This window comes from Hemitrygon akajei, chromosome 4 (genome assembly GCF_048418815.1).
Source record: "Hemitrygon akajei chromosome 4, sHemAka1.3, whole genome shotgun sequence".
In the NCBI taxonomy this organism is placed as follows: domain Eukaryota; kingdom Metazoa; phylum Chordata; class Chondrichthyes; order Myliobatiformes; family Dasyatidae; genus Hemitrygon; species Hemitrygon akajei.
Window position 1 is genome coordinate 39,146,851 of NC_133127.1, and position 20,153 is coordinate 39,167,003.

A 20,153-nucleotide genomic window follows, 5' to 3' on the forward strand; every position below is an offset into this window, starting at 1 on the left:
ACGACAAAGCTATTCAATCTGAAATGTTAATGATCTCTCTTCCCCTCTCTAGAGGCTCTTTGACCTACTGAGCATTTCCAGTACTTTTCTTATTAAGGTATCAATATACTTAGCTGGATTTTAACAGAGAATGATCTGAAAACTTAAAAGAATTGTTTAAGGATTCTTAGATTGAAACTTTAGAATAGCTTTTTAGAAACCCAGTGGTTTTTGGCTGAATGATACATTTGTAGGTTGCTGGGAAAAGTAGCATAAATACATACTACGTGCTCTTTAGAGAGAAAAAAAACTGCTGCAAGTATTTGAAATGAATTTTAATTTCTGTAATAGCACATAAGTATGTGTACATAGCTCAAATGTACAAACCCCATTATCCAGAAAAGTTGGGATATTTTCCAAAATGCAATAAAAACAAAAATCTGTGATATGTTAATTCACATGAACCTTTATTTAACTGACAAAAGTACAAAGAAAAGATTTTCAATAGTTTTACTGACCAACTTAATTGTATTTTGTAAATATACACAAATTTAGAATTTGATGGCTGCAACACACTCAACAAAAGCTGGGACAGAGTTAAAATAAGATTGAAAAGTGCACAGAATATTCAAGTAACACCGGTTTGGAAGACTCCACATTAAGCAGGCTAATTAGTAGCAGGTGAGGTATCATGACTGGGTATAAAAGTAGCGTCCATCAAAGGCTCAGTCTTTGCAAGCAAGGATGGGTCGCGGTTCACCTCTTTGTGCCAAAATTCGTGAGAGAATTGTTAGTCAGTTCAAAAGGAACTTTTCCCAACACAAAATTGCAGAGAATTTAGGTCTTTCAACATCTACAGTGCATAATATTGTGAAAAGATTCACAGAATTCAGAGACATTTCAGTGCGTAAAGGGTATGGTTGGAAACCACTGTTGAATGTGCGTGATCTTCGAGCCCTCAGGCGGCACTGCCTAAGAAACCGTCATGCTACTGTGACAATTATAGCCATCTGGGCTCGGGAGTACTTCGGAAAACCATTGTCACTTAGCACAGTCCGTCGCTGCATCCAGAAATGCAATTTGAAACTGTATTACGCAAGGAGGAAGCCATACATCAACTCTATGCAGAAACGCCGGCGAGTTCTCTGGGCCCGAGCTAATCTCAGATGGACCGAAGGACTGTGGAAACCTGTGCTGTGGTCAGATGAGTCCACATTTCAGCTATTTTCCGAGAAAAAAAAACGGGCGTTGAGTTCTCCGTGCCAAAGATGAAAACGAACATCCTGATTGTTATCAGCGAAAGGTGCAAAAGCCAGCATCTGTGATGGTATGGGGGTGCATCAGTGCCCACGGCATGGGTGAGTTGCATGTATGTGAAGGTACCATTGACTCTGAGGCGTATATTAGGATTTTAGAGAGACATATGTTGCCATCAAGGCAACGTCTCTTCCCGGGATGCCCATGCTTATTTCAGCAGGACAATGCCAGACTACATTCTGCACAGGCTACAATAGCGTGGCTTTGTAGACACAGAGTGCGTGTGCTTGACTGGCCTGCTGCCAGTCCAGATCTATCTCCTATTGAAAATGTATGATGCATCATGAAGAGGAGAATCAGACAACGGAGATCATGGACTGTTGAGCAGCTGAAGTCTTATATCAAGCAAGAATGGACAAAATTTCCAATTGCAAATCTACTACAATTAGTATCCTCAGTTCCAAAACGATTAAAAAGTGTTATTAAAAGGAAAGGTGATGTAACACAATGGTAAACATGCCTTTGTCCCAACTTTTGTTGAGTGTGTTGCAGCCATCAAATTCTAAATTTGTGTATATTTACAAAATACAATTAAGTTGGTCAGTAAAACTATTGAAAATCTTTTCTTTGTACTTTTGTCAGTTAAATAAAGGTTCACGTGAATTAACATATCACAGGTTTTGATTTTTATTGCATTTTGGAAAGTATCCCAACTTTTCTGGAAATGGGGTTTGTATGAAACATTCCCTCCTAGCTGCCGCCTGTACATCGTCGTAAAACAACTACAAAAAAGCAGCCTACTTCTATCTGGCTTTATGACTTCGCATTTTTAATATTAGCTAAATATTTTCAAGTTGCTTAGAAACTTTGCTGCAAATAAATTACCCTCTGCCATATGTTTACTTATGCCTGAGAAGCAACTTGGATACCCTCCAATTTGCCTACCATCACAACAGGTCAATAGCAGATGCCATTTCATTGGCTCTTCACTCAACCCTGGAATATCTGGACAGTGAAAATGCATACATCACGACACTCTTCACTGACTACAGTTTATATTCAATACTATCATCCCCTCAAAGCTAATAAGCTCATGACCTATGTCTCAATACCTACGCGTGCAACTGGATCCTTAATTTCCTTACTTGCAGGCCCCAGGCAGCTCAGATTGGCAACAATATCCCCTCCACAATCTCCATCAGCACAGGTGCACCACATAGGTGTATGCATAGCCGCCTACTCTACTCGCTTTATACTTGTGATTTCAAGACTAAGTACAGATCCAATGTCATATTTAAAGTTTGCTGATGACACCAATATCATTGGCCAAATCAAAGGTGGTGACAAATTAACATATAGGAGAGAGACTGAAAATCTGGCACAACAACCACCTCTCACTCAATGACAGAAAAACTGAGGAGATGATTATTGATTACAGAAGGAAGAAACTGGAAGTCCATGAGTCAGTCCTTATTGAAGAATATCAAAGGCAGAATGGGTCAACAATTTTAAATTCCTCAATGTTATAATAATTTCAGAGGATCTGTCCTGGGCGCTGCAGTTAAATACCATTACAGAGAAAACACGGCAGCACCTCCATTTTCTTAGAAGTGTGAGAAGCTTTGGCATTGTCATCTAAAACTTTGACAAACTTCTGAAGGTGTGCAATGGAGAATATATTGACTGGTTGCATCAAGTTCTGGTATGCAAACACCAATGCCCTTGAACAGAAAAGCCTACAAAAGATAGTGGATACAGCCTAGTCCACCACAGGTAAAATACTCCCCACCACTGAGCACATCTTCAAGGAGCACTGTCACAGGAAAGATGCATCCATCATCAAAGACCCATCTAGGGCATGCTCTCATCTCACTACTGTCATCAGGAAGGAGGTACAGGGGCTTCAGGAACCATACCACAATGTTCAGGAACAGTTACTTCCCTCAACCATCAGACTCTTGAACCAGAGCCTGACACTCACTCCGACACTTAACTGCTCCCACAATTTATGGACTCACTTTCAAGTACTCTTCATCTCATGTGGTCGGTATTTACTCCTTATTTATTATTCTTTTGTTTTTTTTTTGTACTTGCACTGTCTATTGTTTATTTGTTTTGTTATATGCCATCTTTCATTGATTATATTTAGTGAATGAACACAAGAAAATGGATCTCGGGGTTGTATGTGGTGACATGCGTACTTTGATAATAAATTTGCTTTGAATATCATGAAACCCATCACAAAATAGTCTAGCTTTGTGCAAGAATTAGAGGGTACAACACAAGATTAACATATATTATTTGAAGGTAGCTATAATTCATACAACTTATTTATGTAAAATAATTCTACTATTTATAAAGGGCTCTTTAAACCCTTTTATGAAAATACATTCAGTCATAAATACAGCACAGAAACAAGCCCTTCAGCCCATCAGTCAGTGCCAACCCACTTAAAACTGCTTATTCCCATCGACCTGCACACCATTCAATCCTTCATATCCCTACCATCCAGATACCTATCCAAACTTCTCTTAATTGCTGAAATTGAGCTTGCATGCACCACTTGCACTGGTGGCTATTTCCACACTCTCACCACCCTCTGAGTGGAGAAGTTTCCCCTCATGTTCCTCTGAAACTTTTCACCTCACGCCTACCTTTTCTGGAAAGTTGTTGCATTTACAAAAGCAAATTCAACTATTCAGGACAACTGAATAGCCATTTTTGCCCTAAAGCAGCCATTCTCCATGTATGCTATCTTGTGAAGGCAGTAAGAGTTGTACTTATGAGGCTTGTCAGTTTAGCACTTTTGTTCTCTTTATATTTCAGATTGAATGACTGGCACAGTAAACAAACTACTGCTGATTCAGAAAAATCTACAAACAGATTTCTAGAAATGCGCAGCAAGCAAGTCATCATCCATGGAAGTGCAAAGTTAACATTTCACATTGACAACTTTTCATAACAGATCAATGAAAAATGTTAAGACACAATTATTTCTCTCTCCATAAATTTTACCAGAACTGTTTAGTATCTCTAGCATCCTTGCTTTTACTTAATTAGAAATGATAGCTCAAATTACTTTTTTTGACAAATACAAAGGTCATACCTTTCTAATTAAATCACACAAGACCTGAAAAATTCTGAGCTGTATCACTAAACAGAATGCAAACAAGTTAATGACCAACACTATGAGTCCAATTTCAGTAAAGTACTTCCTGTTGATTTATAAAAAGTTAATATAATCCATTTTCATTTATATCTCAACCATCACATTTCCTAGTGCCAAATCTGCTTTGTGACTTTATGCTGACCACAGAATGTAATACTAGCACTGAATTAGGATCACCACAAAACCATTTCCAATCAGTTAACAAAATCAACCTTTTTTCTCATGTCAGATACTGCATAACAACTTACTGTTTGTGTCTTCCAATGATAGAATGTCCAAGGCAAAAATAGTTTATACCTTTTGATTACATATAACAATAAGATGCAAATACACTTTTAGAGACCTAATTCTTTTCACTGGACTCTGAATGCCAAATACAATAATTTATTAAAAGCTTTTACAACAAATGCAATCTCAAACGGGCAACTTAACGTACAAAATAACTAACCTATCATGAAGATTATAACATTTACTATATGTAACAAAAGAGTCATTTTCTGAAGTACAACCTAAAAACATAACTTTTAACCTAATCAATTGATGAGCAAGTTCAAATTCTACCATAACTGGCCCATGCACAGGTCACAAGTCACAAATAACCTTTTTGCCCACTTTAGGAAGTAGTTCCACAGTAGAATCAAAATATCATAATGTAACACAACATTACATGCATCATTATTAATTTTCTTCAGTATACTGCATATTAAAAAATCCATACATTCTACAATTTTGGAGATTATGATCAGCCGGGAAATGCTGATCTGACATTTTGCCTTTCATCTAGAAGGGAGCAGGAGAATGAAAACGTGTACCAAAATGAAGCCAAATATTATTTCAGATCAAGGCACAGAAATTCACAATAACTTAGGTGAAGGTGATAAGCATTGAAAAGCAAGAATTTTATGGGATACGTATCTAGAAATTAGTACATGAAACAGTTTTCAAATAGCATCACCAACACTGCAAGATGAAGCAGAAAGCAATAGAAAGATTAACCGTCTTGACACTGTGCAGAAAACCTCTTGACTGCTCAGATTTGAATAATCTTTTGACACTAATTAGGTTTTGCATATAATCCATATGTCAGAATAAAACCCCTCCCACCTCTTTCCCTCTACAAGGTGGAGCTATTTTAAATAAATCCAATTTTGAAAAGTCCAAATTAGATTGAAGTTTCCTTTTGAACATTAAGAACCAATGTTGGGAATAGAATGTTATTTATGCCAGTCAAGGATCTTATTATAGTGATAATAAGCAAGAGATTACAAAAATAAGAAAATAAGGGAAATAGAGGACAAGACAAAACAAAAGGTCAATGGTTTTATACTGAATATTTCAGATTTTTTTCCAAAGTTGCCATTATACTAAATATTGAATAAAAATGTTTGCTTTATGTATATATGCAAACTATAAATATTTTTGTTTTAGTTTACCATTATCATTGCTATAGTTCAACAGGAAGCCACAAAAGACAGTCAAGAGCTTCTGATTGGCCGCATCAATATTACTGCATAGTGTCTGTAAGTGGTCAACTACTATCTGTACGCCACCAGAGAGGTCAACTGCATTCCTGCCCTCATCTGCAAAACAAAGAATTAAATTAAAAAATCTGCAACATAAATATAATTTCAAAATATGCATTGTGAAAAGCAAAATGCTTTAAATTAAAAGAAACAAGCAGCATTTAAAATAATAACAGTAAGCATCAAACAGCTATAAAAATTTGTTCTAACAGAATACAATTAATATAATTTTTAAAACTGTTTGACACTAAACAAGATATGGAAGCAACTATAAGAATACTTTTTCACTCAGCCAGAGAACCACCACAATGGCTTCACCTCCTATTCCCTCCACAATTACATCCAAGATTCTTCAAAGATGCATTGCACAGCCTCCTTTTCTACATAATTTCTCATCAATTAAATATGTTAATGCTGTGTGGAAACAAGTTCTACCTCACCATTCACCCAAAACTTCACCATTATCTCCAAACAAAGCTTGCTGGGCATCCAGGACAAGATGAATAGAAATTTCCTTTAACCAGACAGCAAGAACTGAAGCTATTGCCTAGCAATTGCATTATAAATTTGGTATCATGGTTAACTACTGTACTTTCCAATCATATCTGTATCATCACTATACTTATTTCTGCCTCAGCAGATTTCACCCAACTCCTTGTCTGTAGGAACATTCTTCTACATCTGCTTGCTCTAGACTTGATTCATTCAATGTAGTTCTCAGTTACTACTTAGTTATAACCTTCACAAATGTAAGATTATGCAAAAACTACTGCCAGTATCCAACCTCAACATGTTTATTTGAACTATTACTTGAGTTTGCTAATCCATTTTTGCAAATATCTAGAATTCTGTATGGAATCAGAATAGGGAGTAAATCCTCCCCCTTTTCAGTGTTTCTTCCCCCACACCCCCTTTTCCTTCTGATCCTCCTCATGTTCTCCCACTTTTATCCCTTCTCCCAATCTCTCACTCCAGCTCCCCACACCATCCATATTTGCCTGCATCTCCGTCTTGGTTCTATCCACACAGTCCACCCACAGGCACCCCAACCCCAAGTTCTGGCTTCATCTGCTCTTCCCAAATGTTTCCCATTATCACCTTCCTTATCTATTAGATTCCAGCACTGGTAGGCCTTTGTGTTCTTGTCTTCCAGCTGTTTCCATTTTTCACCCTACTCCATCCAGCTTTACCTGCTTCTCCTTTTTTGTCTGTTTCCATCTATCATCCACCTACCTCTGTCTCCCAACTCCACTCCTCTCCCACCTGGCTCAATCCAGCTGTTAACCTTCATCCCTTCTTGGTCCATCAAACACCCCTGGCTTCTGTCTCACCACCACTCACTCCTCTTTTTATACTGGCTATCTCCTGATACAAGGTTTCACCCCAAAACAACAGCAATTCTTTCTCCACTCTCCACACAAAAGCTGCCCTACAGCAAGTTTTTTTGGTTTCATTAAGATGTTGTTTGGCTAGAGAGATAGCATTATCAAGAGAGATCTGAGGTCTGTTTTCTCCAGAGTGAAGGAGGTTTAGAGGTGACATGACAGAACTATATAAAATTATAAAGTAGCATAGATTGAGTAGGTAGCCAGAGTTACCTATGGTAAGGGTATCTAAAAGTAGAGGACGCAGGCTTTAAGTGAGAGGAAGGAAATTTAAATGGGATCTGAGGGACAAACTTTTCACACAAAGAGCCCCAATGAAAGGTTACAGACAAAAGAGTAGTTGGTACCCGAGATGAGCTGCAAGATGTGCCAGTGGCAGATTAACCGTCTTTAAAAGGCATCGGGGGGAGGGGGGGGGGGAAGAGTACTTAAATGAGTAAAACAGAGGGATATAGAATAAAAAAAAGGCAAGCAGGATTAGCACAGATAGACCTAATGGTTGGCATTGAAGTGGCAGGCTCTGTTTCTATCCTGTAAAATTCAATGACCCTACATTACTAAGCAACATATCAATTTAAAAATTCTTAACTTAATTTTCAAATCTTGCCATGCTTATCTAAATTTCTCTCCCACTCTAAAAGCCCTCAAGGGCTTTGCTTCTTTAGAACAGATTTCTTGTGCATCAACTTTAAATGCAGCACAAACAGTGGTCACGCAGTTGGTTCTTTAGATCCTCTGCAGTCTGCCTACCCTACTGCCAAAGGAAGCCAGTAAATCTCCTTGTCACAGCACCTCTTTATATTACACTATAAAACCAGAACCTTTATTTACCATTAAGTATCACCTGATGGCTTCTGTAGGCATTTCATTGTGAATATTTTTGGAATGTTTTGCTATTTCAAAACTGTGCTAAGCAAATAGATGTTACCATTTTTGCAATGATTTACTGCTCAACAGCTCTTACATGCAGAGCCTAGAGGTTCAAAGAAAGAATTACAGAAAAACTAAAGACGATTTATTGAAACAATCTTTGAGGGACCCCCCAAAAGGAGGTTACTAAAGTTGCTCCAAAGCTTCGAAGTTTTGGGGTTTAAAAGTGTAGTGTGGCATAGCATATTCTTCTACTTTATCCACACTAACATATTCTTATATAGCTAAATATGGCCTTTCTTCTACAGCAGGTGGAAGAATCTAACATTAATAAAATGTACTGTACACAACTTCAAAGCCAAGTAAACTCTGCTACAATCATTAAAAAGGATGTATGTAATGACGCTCAAGATTTAAATTTATATTAAAATGGTTCTGAGTTTCTTCGCACCAGGCACTTTAACATTTTGTTAGTACTTTTTGTGCCATGACTATTGAATACTGTTCAAGAGTTCTAGTCCACACAAGTTTATATAATTGCCTGCAAAAACACATGATCAGCATTCATATGCTAGGCAGCCAAATCTGTTGATAGAAAAAACATTGGTATTTTAACATGAAAATAAGTTTGAAATATCAAGTTATAGAATATTTCACAAAAGTCACAGTTATATTTCTGCTGAAATGGTAGTTTTGTACAATACTGTTTTTGAGAATCTGTAGTGTCTTCAAACAAGTATATATAGAGAAAATTATTTGATCAACTAGAATAAATTCTACCTTAAGTAATCTGGTTTTAAACCAGATCACTAGAATATTTTATGACTAATAAATTGGCTTCAAAATTACAAACATGAAAGATTAGTTGCAGTAAATTTCAGTCATGTTTAATCAAAGAACTGCAGATTCCAAAAGTCTGAAATAAAAATAGAAAAAGCTGGAAACAATCAGCAGCAGCTGTGGAAAGACAAATAAGAGTTAACATTTGTGGTTGAAGACTATTTTAACTAAAGATCTTCAACTTGAAATATTAACTGCTTTCCTTTCCACCGATGTTGTCTGACTAACTTACTTTCCCATTTTTTGTGTTTACTTGCATTAGATTTTGTTGTCCACTAGACAAGATAGTTTAAATGCAAAAACTGAAAATCTTCATTTTGGTTTTTATCAGCTGCAGCAGAATTAATAACACTAATATATAGAACTGTCACATTGTCAATATGCCATGACTATAATTCTTGCCAATGTATCCACAATTCTCATGAACAGCAAGAAGTCATCCACCTGATTATATGACCATCACTGTTGCTCAATTTATTTCAAAATTTAAGAATTTTTAATATATGCAATCTTGTCTATATTTATTCATTCTATCCTATGTGCACCATGTTATGTAGTATTAATATGTCACAGCACACTAGTCAAGAAGTAGTACAGAACAGATGGGAAATAAAGCACTCAAACAGGTAGCCTAAAGAAAGAGTTAAATATTTCATTATGCCTAACATTCATCAGTGTGAAAACTGGTACTTCAATGAAAACAGGTATTCTTGTGACTAATTCCACAGATTCCACATTTTAAATAGGGTAATCATGAGTTACCGCAGCAAAGCTGAAAAGAGCAAAGTAATGTAATAACACATCAATACTAGCACGAATAGGCTATACAGAAATAGGCTATAAGATGGATAAAACCTAAAAATACTAACAAACCAATTCTAAAACTTAATTAGAAAGATTTTCCAATTTTACTTTTAATAATTTTACTATTTAATTACACTTAACAGTAATATGTAAATGTTATTAGATTCAAATTTTGATATTTCCTACCATATTTTTGTGCATGCTGTTACATATAGTTTGTGAAATATACATATGTTCCATCAGGGCTGATTACATATGAAAATCTTCATTTTGGACTTACGGCTATCATAGCAAATATTTCCCAGGGCACGTCCTGTTTGAAGAAGCACTTCTTGATCTTTGTTGTTTAGCAGCAAAACCAGCGGTGGAATCAATCCTGCATCTACACATGAATTCCGCATGAATTCTGGAAACAGAATGGGTATCATCAAGCTATTTCCCAAAATAAACCTACTGTAAATCATATGGTTCTGAATGTGTAATCACTTCAAGTTTTCAAGGTATTTTCTTATATTAAAATACAAGGACAAAGCATTCCAAATCTCCCATTATTAATTATGTCTGAGCTGAGCAGAAAATGTAAATCACCTTTCAACATCTTCATCAAAAATATTGACAAAAAGTTACACTTAAATTTGGAATGTAAAAATAATTAAACAAATAAGGATTTACAATATTCTTTTTAAGGATCAATATATATATATATATATGGATATAATTATGAAAAAATCTTCCTGATAGTCATTTCATACAAAAGCAAAAGTAGGCAATCGAAAACAATTTTTTATTGAATACATTTTTAAAAAAAATTAGCTTAATTAAAATTGCAGTGCAAAAAATAATTGAATTCCAGCTTGCAGGACTAATTCACGAGAAAGTTCCTTTAATTATAATGAGCAGTGCACAATTCTGTCCTAGCTGACACTTAAAAAATATTCAATTTTCCCTTCACCCTCCTGCCAAAAGATCAGACAAAAGTGTAAAGGAAGACTTGCATGGTAAGCAAATGCATGATCCAAGAGAGCTCAAGGGAATTGAAAGTGGGAAGAGCTAGAAAAAGCCACAACATGCTGATGTGCAAAAATGGAATCTAAAAGTTTTGTTAGGCAGTGCTGATGAGTGACAGAATATGGGGTTTATTGCTAACTGAAGGGACAAACAAAAATATCAGAGCAGTGTAATGTTATCATCAGCCCAAGCTGATGTAGTGATAGGGGTGGGGAATAAGTGGTGGGATTTCACCAATACTTAAGAATTTTTTTTGGTGTGAGTTATGTAATATACGTAAATTCTCTGATGTACAAAGAATACACCAAATCAATGCGTAAACTTGGGAGATCTGTTATTTCTGTCATTCATATAGAAACTATTCTTGTGTCTACAGATAAGACCGTTAGAGCAAGGAGTGGAAAAAGACACATCTTTAATTCCTACAGTTGTGAAAACCATTGTGCTAGATACGTTGAATGCAGAAGTCATGCATCTGTTCTCTACCTGCATTGTATTCTGTGTTGTGCGTTTATTACGGTAGGTAGTCACGTGGATGGGAGGTATGGTAAAAGCGAAGAGAATATGTGACATATCTTTTGTTGACCACTTAATCACGCTTAGTTTTTCATCACCTCAAGATTATGTTTTGCTAGTTGCTAATAAAGGATTGAGTAGTTTCTTCAACTTTTAGAACATTAATAATTATTGGATTGATCAGAAGGCACATCATACAAGAATAACAACATGTGCTAGGTCACCAGCAGCTGCATTGGTTTGTTAGAATAGCTGCTATATTCTGTCAACTAAAGATCTCGACAGTTATACCAAACACTGGCTTTTGAAAGTGTCAGTGAAATTAAAAGCACCACAGCCAGGAGCAACTTCTAACAAGTAACAACCTTTTGTTGATTCATACTGTGTTTTTGGGGTTGAAACAAAGTCTGGAATGGTCATCGCTAACCATAAGTTCTACACTGTGGTCTTTGCCTAAGAGTTTGGTGCTTGGTTCTGTTGAAATGCTGAAAAACTTTGATTGCTGACATTTGAATTGAATGCTGTTGTTATTTTACAAGTATGCAAACGAAACAAGACACGAGTCAAGTGGAAGCAGTGACCTTGAAGTCAGGACTAAAAGAGAAATTATGTATCAAACTCCAGGGCATGTTCTGACTAGATATAAAGCTGATGATTTTCAGGATGACATACACCCTGAAGACAGTACGGGCAATAAGTTCTATTGCTATCAGTGTCCCATGTGTCCTATACCTCCTTGGCATGCAGAACAAAGGCTGATTTAGCTGAGTTATGCACAAAGCAACAAATATTGAGGGATAAATATACATTAGAAGAGCAGGTGGAGCAGATTTGCAGGAAGAAACTGCAGCCAAGATGACCAAGGCAAAAACACTGAAGGCTTCAAGTGCTGTGGATGCTAAATGTGCTCCAGCAGGATAGTTCTATGGTGTGAGTTCCTATGTTGACATAGCACAAAGAAAATCCAACATACTTGATGTCAATGTGGATACATTGTTTCTCAAATGTCTATGAAACATGAGTCTGGACCCCAAGAGGTAGTTCAGGATATTCATTTGCAGCCTGCAATAAGGTGGCACTCTGAACCTATGCCATATCCAATAGCATAAGGTGCTTCTGAGCACATTAATTTATAGTATGGTGACACTTGTGCTTCAAATGATAACAGTCTAAATAGTGTGTTGGAGGCCATAAGGACACGAAACAAAATAGCAAGCTTAGTGGTGCAACAACAGTACAACTCTGCCTAAAGAGATTCAGATCTTCGAAAGCCATCCATTGCACTATCATTCATTTAAGAGGGCTTTCAAGAATAGCAATGAAGGCAAGACTGATGATTATGGTGACTGTTTCTGTTTTCTCAAACAGGTCACTGAAGGTTACCCTAAGGAGCTTGTCAAAAGTTGCCAGTGAGCCAATCCAGAACAAGGATATCTAAAGGCCAAAGTTCTACTACAGGAATATTTTGGCGATAAGTACAAAATTGCTGTGGCCTACACAAAAAAGGCTCTTTCTTGGTGGCATATCAAATCGAAAAGCCATGAAAGCTCTTCGAGACTAGGTTTTTTTCTTAGAGGCTGTTGCAATGTCATGGAAGTGCAGTACATGCATGCTAATACAAGGATTATAGTAAAGAAACTGCCTGATATGCTTAGGGATAAATGGAGAAGGGTGATCTGTGGACTGTAAGAAAGGCACAACCATAAGGTTACTTTCACTGACATTGTTAATTTTATTAAAACAATAGACAATAGACAGTAGGTGCAGGAGTAGGCCATTCGGCCTTCTAGCCAGCACCACCATTCACTGTGATCATGGCTGATCATACACAATCAGTACCCTGTTCCTGCCCTCTCCCCATATCCCTTGACCCCGCTATCTATAAGAGCTCTATCTAAATCTCTCTTGAATGCATCCAGAGACTTGGCCTCCACTGCCTTCTGGGGCAGAGCATTCCACATATCCACCACTCTCTGGGTGAAAAAGTTTTTCCGCATCTCTGTTCTAAATGGCCTACCCCTTATTCTTAAACTGTGGCCTCTAGTTCTGGACTCACCCATCAGCAGGAACATGCTTCCTGCCTCCAGCGTGTCCAATCCCTTAATAATCTTATATGTTTCAATCAGATCCCCTCTCATCCTTCTAAATTCCAGTGTATACAAGCCCAGTCGCTCCAATCTTTCAACATATGACAGTCCCGCCATTCCGGGAATTAACCTTGTGAACCTACGCTGCACTCCCTCAATAGCAAGAATGTCCTTCCTCAAATTTGGAGACCAAAACTGCACACAATACTCCAGGTGGGGTCTCACCAGGGCCCTGTACAGCTGCAGAAGGACCTCTTTACTCCTATACTCAATTCCTCTTGTTATAAAAGCCAGCATGCTATTAGCTTTCTTCACTGCCTGCTGTACCTGCAACTTGCTTTCATTGACTGATGTACAAGAACGCCTAGATCTCATTGTACTTCCCCTTTTCCTAACTTGACTCCATTTAGATAGTAATCTGCCTTCCTGCTCTTGCCACCAAAGTGGATAACCTCACATTTATCCACATTAAACTGCATCTGCCATACATTTGCCCACTCACCCAACCTGTCCAAGTCACCCTGCATTCTCATAACATCCTCCTGACATTTCACACTGCCACCCAGCTTTGTGTCATCAGCAAATTTGCTAATGTTACTTTTAATCCCTTCATCTAAATCATTAATGTATATTGTAAACAGCTGCGGACCCAGCACCAAACCTTGCGGTACCCCACTGGTCACAGCCTGCCATTCCGAAAGGGACCCGTTAATCACTACTCTTTGTTTCCTGTCAGCCAGCCAATTTTCAATCCATGTCCAAAAGGCAAGTAAAGATTGCTACATACCCAGTGTTTGAGAATATACATGATGCTACATCACCAGCAGTTTGCAAAGGTGTGAACAAAACTGAATCACAAATTTGTTCTCAGGCTAAGGGAAGCAACTTTGCCATAGTGTGGCTACTGGGAAAAGTGAAACTAAAACTGCGCATGGAACTGATGAAAAAGGTGCAGATTCTAAATATGTCACAAAAGAATCAAACACAGCAGCAAGCAATGCTCTGATATCTAATAGTCTTATGGGCACTGGTGATTATGATTGTAAACTTCCTATAATTCCAGTTCAGGTGAAGCCCAAGAAGAGTATCGAGACAGTGGTTACTTATGCTTTCCTCTATCAAGGAAATATAATAGTGTTCTGTATAGTGAGCCTTATGAACAAACTCAACTTGATAGGAAACAGAACAGGTTCTGAGTAGCTAAGTCATTTCAGGATTCAAAGTGGCTGGTTTCAATAGGGTGAACTATTGTAAATTGCCTAACATCAATACGCAGGAAAGTATGTTGGTCCACAAAGGGAACATTTCTCATCAAGAGAGATTTTCAGGAATGGTCTTACCTGAATCATATCCATTTGCCAGAAATCAATTCAGAAATTGAGCTGTTGATAGGAACAAATGTGCCTAGTGCATTGGAACCATTGCAAGTGATTCACAGTGCTGATGATGGACCTGATGCAATTGGAACAATGTTGGGTTGGACTGTTAATGGACTACTGAAAGGAGACCATATTGGGGGAAGAAACCATGTTTGCTCAGAGCTGACAGTTAATAGGATTTTAGTTTTGAACTTAAATGAGCATTGGCAGCAGCAATTTTCCTGAATGCAGTCAGGAGGAACAGCCTGGTATGCCAAGAAAAAAATCATGACTCAGGATAGGCCGCTTACCAGTAAAAGGACATTTGTGCGCACGTTAAGATTTCATGTCTCCTGTGTTTTGGTAGCACATAATTGTAATTATTTAGTATAATAATTAGGGGGCTGGGATGCAGAAGTCATGCATCTGTTCTCTATCTGCATTATATTGTGTTGCATTTTTACTATGGTAGCTAGTCACGTGGCTAGGGGTGTGGTAAAAGCAAAGAAAATAAGTTGCGTATTTACGCTTTGTTCTGGGCATTTTGGTTCTGGAGATTGCTGGGTATCATATCATGTGAATGCTTCATTACACCCAAGTCAATATCAAATATGTGAATGATTGTAATTATGACACTTTCTCCTGCTTACAGCACTGAAAATTAGATTTGTACAATAGGACTGGACATGAAACTCAGATACAGTTCTAAAAACTCTGTATATCATATTCATGCACCATCACAACCCATATTCAGAAATATTAAAAAGAAAAACTTCAAGATGCTGCAGGTCTGAAATTTAAAAAAACTAGAAATACTCAACAAGTCAGGCAATGCCTGTGAAAGAATTAACATTTTAGGCCAATGATTTGTTATCAGAACTGGTAATGTGAGCAAACAAGCTAGTTTCAAATTACACAAATCTATAAAAGGCTACTGCTCTAAAACAAAACATTTGCAAAATGGTGCAGCAAAACTGAAGACGTGGCAGCAAATAAAGTTCTTGTGGAAAACCTCACCATTTTTGGCTACTTCCGCTATAATGTTTGCTACTTTTGCTGCACAGGAAATATGTGGAGACAGTAAACGTGGGAAAACTTGAAGAATGCCACTCTCCTGGAGTTTTACGCTGGTTTCTGCATCTGCAAGAGATGGTAATAATAAATTAAAATTCCAATGCAAGGAAAAACAAACCTGATTTATGAATACAAATGCAAAACAAATAATGAATTGAATCAAATGTACAAGACCATAAGATATAGGAGCAGAATTAGGCCATGGAATTTGCTCCGCTGTTCCATCCTGGCTGATTTATCATCGCTCTCAACACCATTCTCCTGTCTTTTCCACATAACCTTTCGCACCCTGCCTAATCAAGAAACTATCAATTTCCGCTTTAAATATACTCAATGACTTGGCCTCCACAGCTGTCATGATAATGAATTCCACAGATTCTGGCTAAAGAAATTCTTCCTTATTGCTGTTCTAAAGGGATACCTTATATTCTAGTCCTCTCAAAATGAATTATAACATTACATTTGCCTTCCTTATCAATGACTCAATCTGCAAGCTAATCTTTAGGAAATTCTGCACAAGACTCCGAAGTTTCTCTGCACCTCTGATTTTTGAATGCTCTCCACATTTAGAAAATAGTCTACACCTTTGTTTCTTCTACCAAAATGCATGACCATACACTTTGTTACACTATCTGCCAATTGTTTTGCCCATTCTCCCAATCTGACCAAGTCCTTCTGCAAACTCCACTTCCACAAAACTACCTGCCCCTCCACTATCTTCGTATCAGCCACCAATTCCGCCATCCAAACTGCTGACATATAAAAGTAGCAATTTCAAAACCGACCTCTGCAGAACACTGCTAGATACCAGCAACCAACCAGAAAAGGGCCCCTTTATTCCTACTTTTCGCCTCCTGCCAGTCAGCATCTATGGAAAAAGAGTACAGTCGACATTTCAGGCAGAGACCCTTCAGCATCTTTTCCTGTAAAACTATAGGCTCATATCTTGTTAAGCAGCCTCCTGTGTGGCACCTTGTCAAAGGCCTGAAAATCCAAGCAAACAACATCCTCTTATTCTCCTTTGTCTATCCTCCCCATCTGGCAGGCAGGATTTCCTAATAAGGAAACCATGCTGACTTTGGTCTACTTTATTAAGTGCCTCCAAGTACCCTAAAACCTCGTCTTTAATAATGGACTCAAACATCTTCCCAACCACTGAAGTCAGGCTAATCAGCCCACAATTTCCTTTCTTCTGCCTCCCTCTGTTCTTTAAGAGTGGAGTGACATTTGCAGTTTTCAAGTCCTCTGGAACCATTCCCGAATTTAGTGATTCTTGAAAGATCATTAATAATGCCCCCACAATCTCTTCAGTTACCTCTTTCTGAACCCTGGGGTGTAGACCATCTGGTCCAGGTTACTTAGTTACCTCCAGACCTTTCCGCTTCCCAAGTATCTTCTCCTTAGTAATAGCAACTACACTTATTTCTGTTCCCAACACTTGAATTTTTGGCATATTGTTAGTCCCTTTCACAGTGAAAACTGACGCAAAATACTTAAATTCATCCACCATTTCTTTGTACTACCATTACTACCTCTCCAGCATCATTTTCCAGTGGTCCAATATCCACTACTGCCTCCCTTTTACTCTTTATATATCTGAAAACTTTGGTATCCTTTTTAAAAAATATATTATTAATTAACTTACATTCGTATATCATCTTTTCTCTCCTTATGGCTTTTTTTTTAGTTGCCTTCTGTTGGTTTTTAAAAGTTCCACAATCCTCTAACTTCCAACTAACCTTTGATATATTATACCCTCTTTTGCTTTATGCCATCTTTTACTTCCCTTGTCAACCACAATTGCATCATTCTCCCTTTAGAATACTGCTTCATTTTATTTATTTAAAGATACAGCAGGAATAAGCCCTTCCAGCTCTTTGAGCTGTATTGCCCAACAACCCCAATTTAACCCTTACCTATTCTTGGGACAATTTACAATGCTCAATTAACCTACCTGGTCCGTCTTTGGAAAGTGAGGGGAAACCTGGAAAAAACCCACACAATCCACGGGGAGGACATAAAGACTCCTTATAGAGGATGCTGGCATTGAACTCTGGACTCCGACACCTCGAACTGCAGCAACATCATTCTAACTGCTATGCTACCATGGTGCCTGTCTTTGGAATGTATCCATACTGCATCTTTGCTGTTCTGTCATCATCCCTAATAGTGTGCCCTTCCAATCAACTTTGGCCAGCTCCTCTTATGTCTGTGCAATTCCCTTCACTACACCATAATACTGGCACACCTAACTTTAGCTTCTCCCTCGCAAACTGCAGGGTGAATTCTATCATGTTATGACCACCGCCTCTTAAGGATTCCTTTACATTAGGCTCCCTAATTAAATCTAGTTCATTACACAACATCCAATCCAAAATTGCCTTTCCCCTAGTGGGCTCAACTACAAGCTACTCTAAAAAGTCATCTTACAGGGATTCTATTAATTCCATCTCTTGAGATCCAGCACCAGCTTGATTTTCTCAATCTACCTACACATTGAGATCCCCCACAATCATCATAACATTGCTTTTATTAAATGCCTTTTCTATCTCCCAATGAAATATATATCTTACATCCTAGCTAATGTTCAGGGGGCCTGTACATAACCCCTATCAGGGTATTTTTCACCCTTGTGGTTTCTTAACTCTACCCACAAGGATGCTACATCTTCTGCCCCGATGTCACCACTTTCTAACAAAAACACCCCACCACCTGTTCTTTTGATATAAGGTCTATCTACTTGGATGTTAAACTCCCAACTATGATCTCTTTTCAGCTACAATTCAGTGATGCCCACAATATCATACCTGCCAATCTCTAAATGTGCTACAAGTTCATTTAGTTTATTCTGTATATTGTGCATTCAAATACAACACTTGTAGTCCTTATTTTCACCCTTTTCAATTTTGCCCTCATGTTACACTTCAACTCATCCGACAGCAATTTTGCCCCATCACCTGCTTGTCCTTCCTCAGTCTCACACCACCAAAAAATGTTCAATGTTGACCTGTATACCAACAGTCTCAGTCCAATCACTTCAGTTCTTATCTCTCTGCCATGTTCTGCATGTTAAATAGTTAACTTGGGAAACTAATTTGGCATGCAAAAGAAATAAAGAGGAATCATGCATAGGCTGACTGATGAAATATAGGAGCTATTCAGGAAAATACTGGAATAGTCATGGATTAATTTCATTAGCAAACGGCTTGAAAGAAAAGCAGAAACAGTAAATAGGATCCTGTCAACAAATAGATTAAAAGATGGCAGGAAAGCAAGTGGCAGTAGACGTGATGCTGAGGCTTTATAAGGCAATGGTGAGTCCTCACCTTGAGTACTGTGAACAGTTTTGGGCCCCTCACCTTAGAATATATTTACTAACATTGGAGAGTGCCCAGAGGAGGTTCAAATGGATGATTCCAGGAATGAAAGGATTATCATACGAGGAATGTTCGATGGCTCTGGGTCTGTACTCGCTGGAAATCAGAAGGATGGGGGGGGGGGGGTGGGTGGAATCTCATTGAAACCTTTCGAATGTTGAAAGGCCTAGACAGAGTAGATGTGGAAAGGATGTTATCATGGTGGGAGCGACTAGGACAAGACGGCACAGCCTCAGGCTAGAGGGGTGGCCTTTCAAAACAGATGCGGAGAAATTTCTTCAGTGAAAGGGTGGTAAATTTGTTGCCACATGTAGTTGTGGAGGCCAAGTCATTGGGTGTATTTAAGGCAGAGATTTATAGGTTCTTGATTGGACATGGCATCAAAGGTTACGGAGAATAGGCCAGGAACTGGGGTTGAGGAGGAGATTAAAAAAAAGGGATCAGCCATGATTGAAAGGCATAGCAATCTTGATGGGCCAGATGGCCTAATTCTGCTCCCTATGCCTAATGTGGAATTTGATGTCATGTGTGTTTCAATAATGAAGAACATGAGAATGAGGAAAGGCTACAAAGATAGATTACTACAAAGGATTAAAAAGATTATTGAAATGACAGTGAAGGAATAAAAACACCATTGAGAAATTTTGATGAACAGGTAAATATGGAAACATGTGAAGGGTAACCCACAAAATGCTGGAGGAACTCAGCAGGTCAGGAGTGTCTGTAGAGAGGGATTAAGAGTCCACATTTTGGGCCGAAACCCTTTATCAACCCGTGTGCAGGGATTCACACAGAAAAGCACAGAAGACATCTGATGGAGATGGATGGCTTTAAAAGATAGAAGTCAGGCATTTACTGACATCTATCCACAATGATCAAGTGGTAAAAGATTGGAACATTAGGGCT

At 38.1% G+C, this 20,153-nt stretch overlaps 1 protein-coding gene across 2 annotated transcripts in view; it reads right to left on the reverse strand.

Annotated features, from left to right (window-relative positions):
• Positions 1-20,153, reverse strand: part of rap1gds1 (RAP1, GTP-GDP dissociation stimulator 1) — a 79,492-nt gene that overhangs the window by 39,288 nt on the left and 20,051 nt on the right. The window contains exons 3-5 of one of the 2 annotated variants that reach the window (XM_073042428.1): positions 15,814-15,936; positions 10,108-10,233; positions 5,839-5,985 (exon numbers count right to left, since the gene is read on the reverse strand). In XM_073042428.1, coding sequence (XP_072898529.1) covers positions 5,839-5,985; positions 10,108-10,233; positions 15,814-15,936 — 396 coding nt within the window. The remainder of the gene's footprint in view (positions 1-5,838; positions 5,986-10,107; positions 10,234-15,813; positions 15,937-20,153) is intronic. The other variant, XM_073042429.1, reaches the window with a different exon arrangement.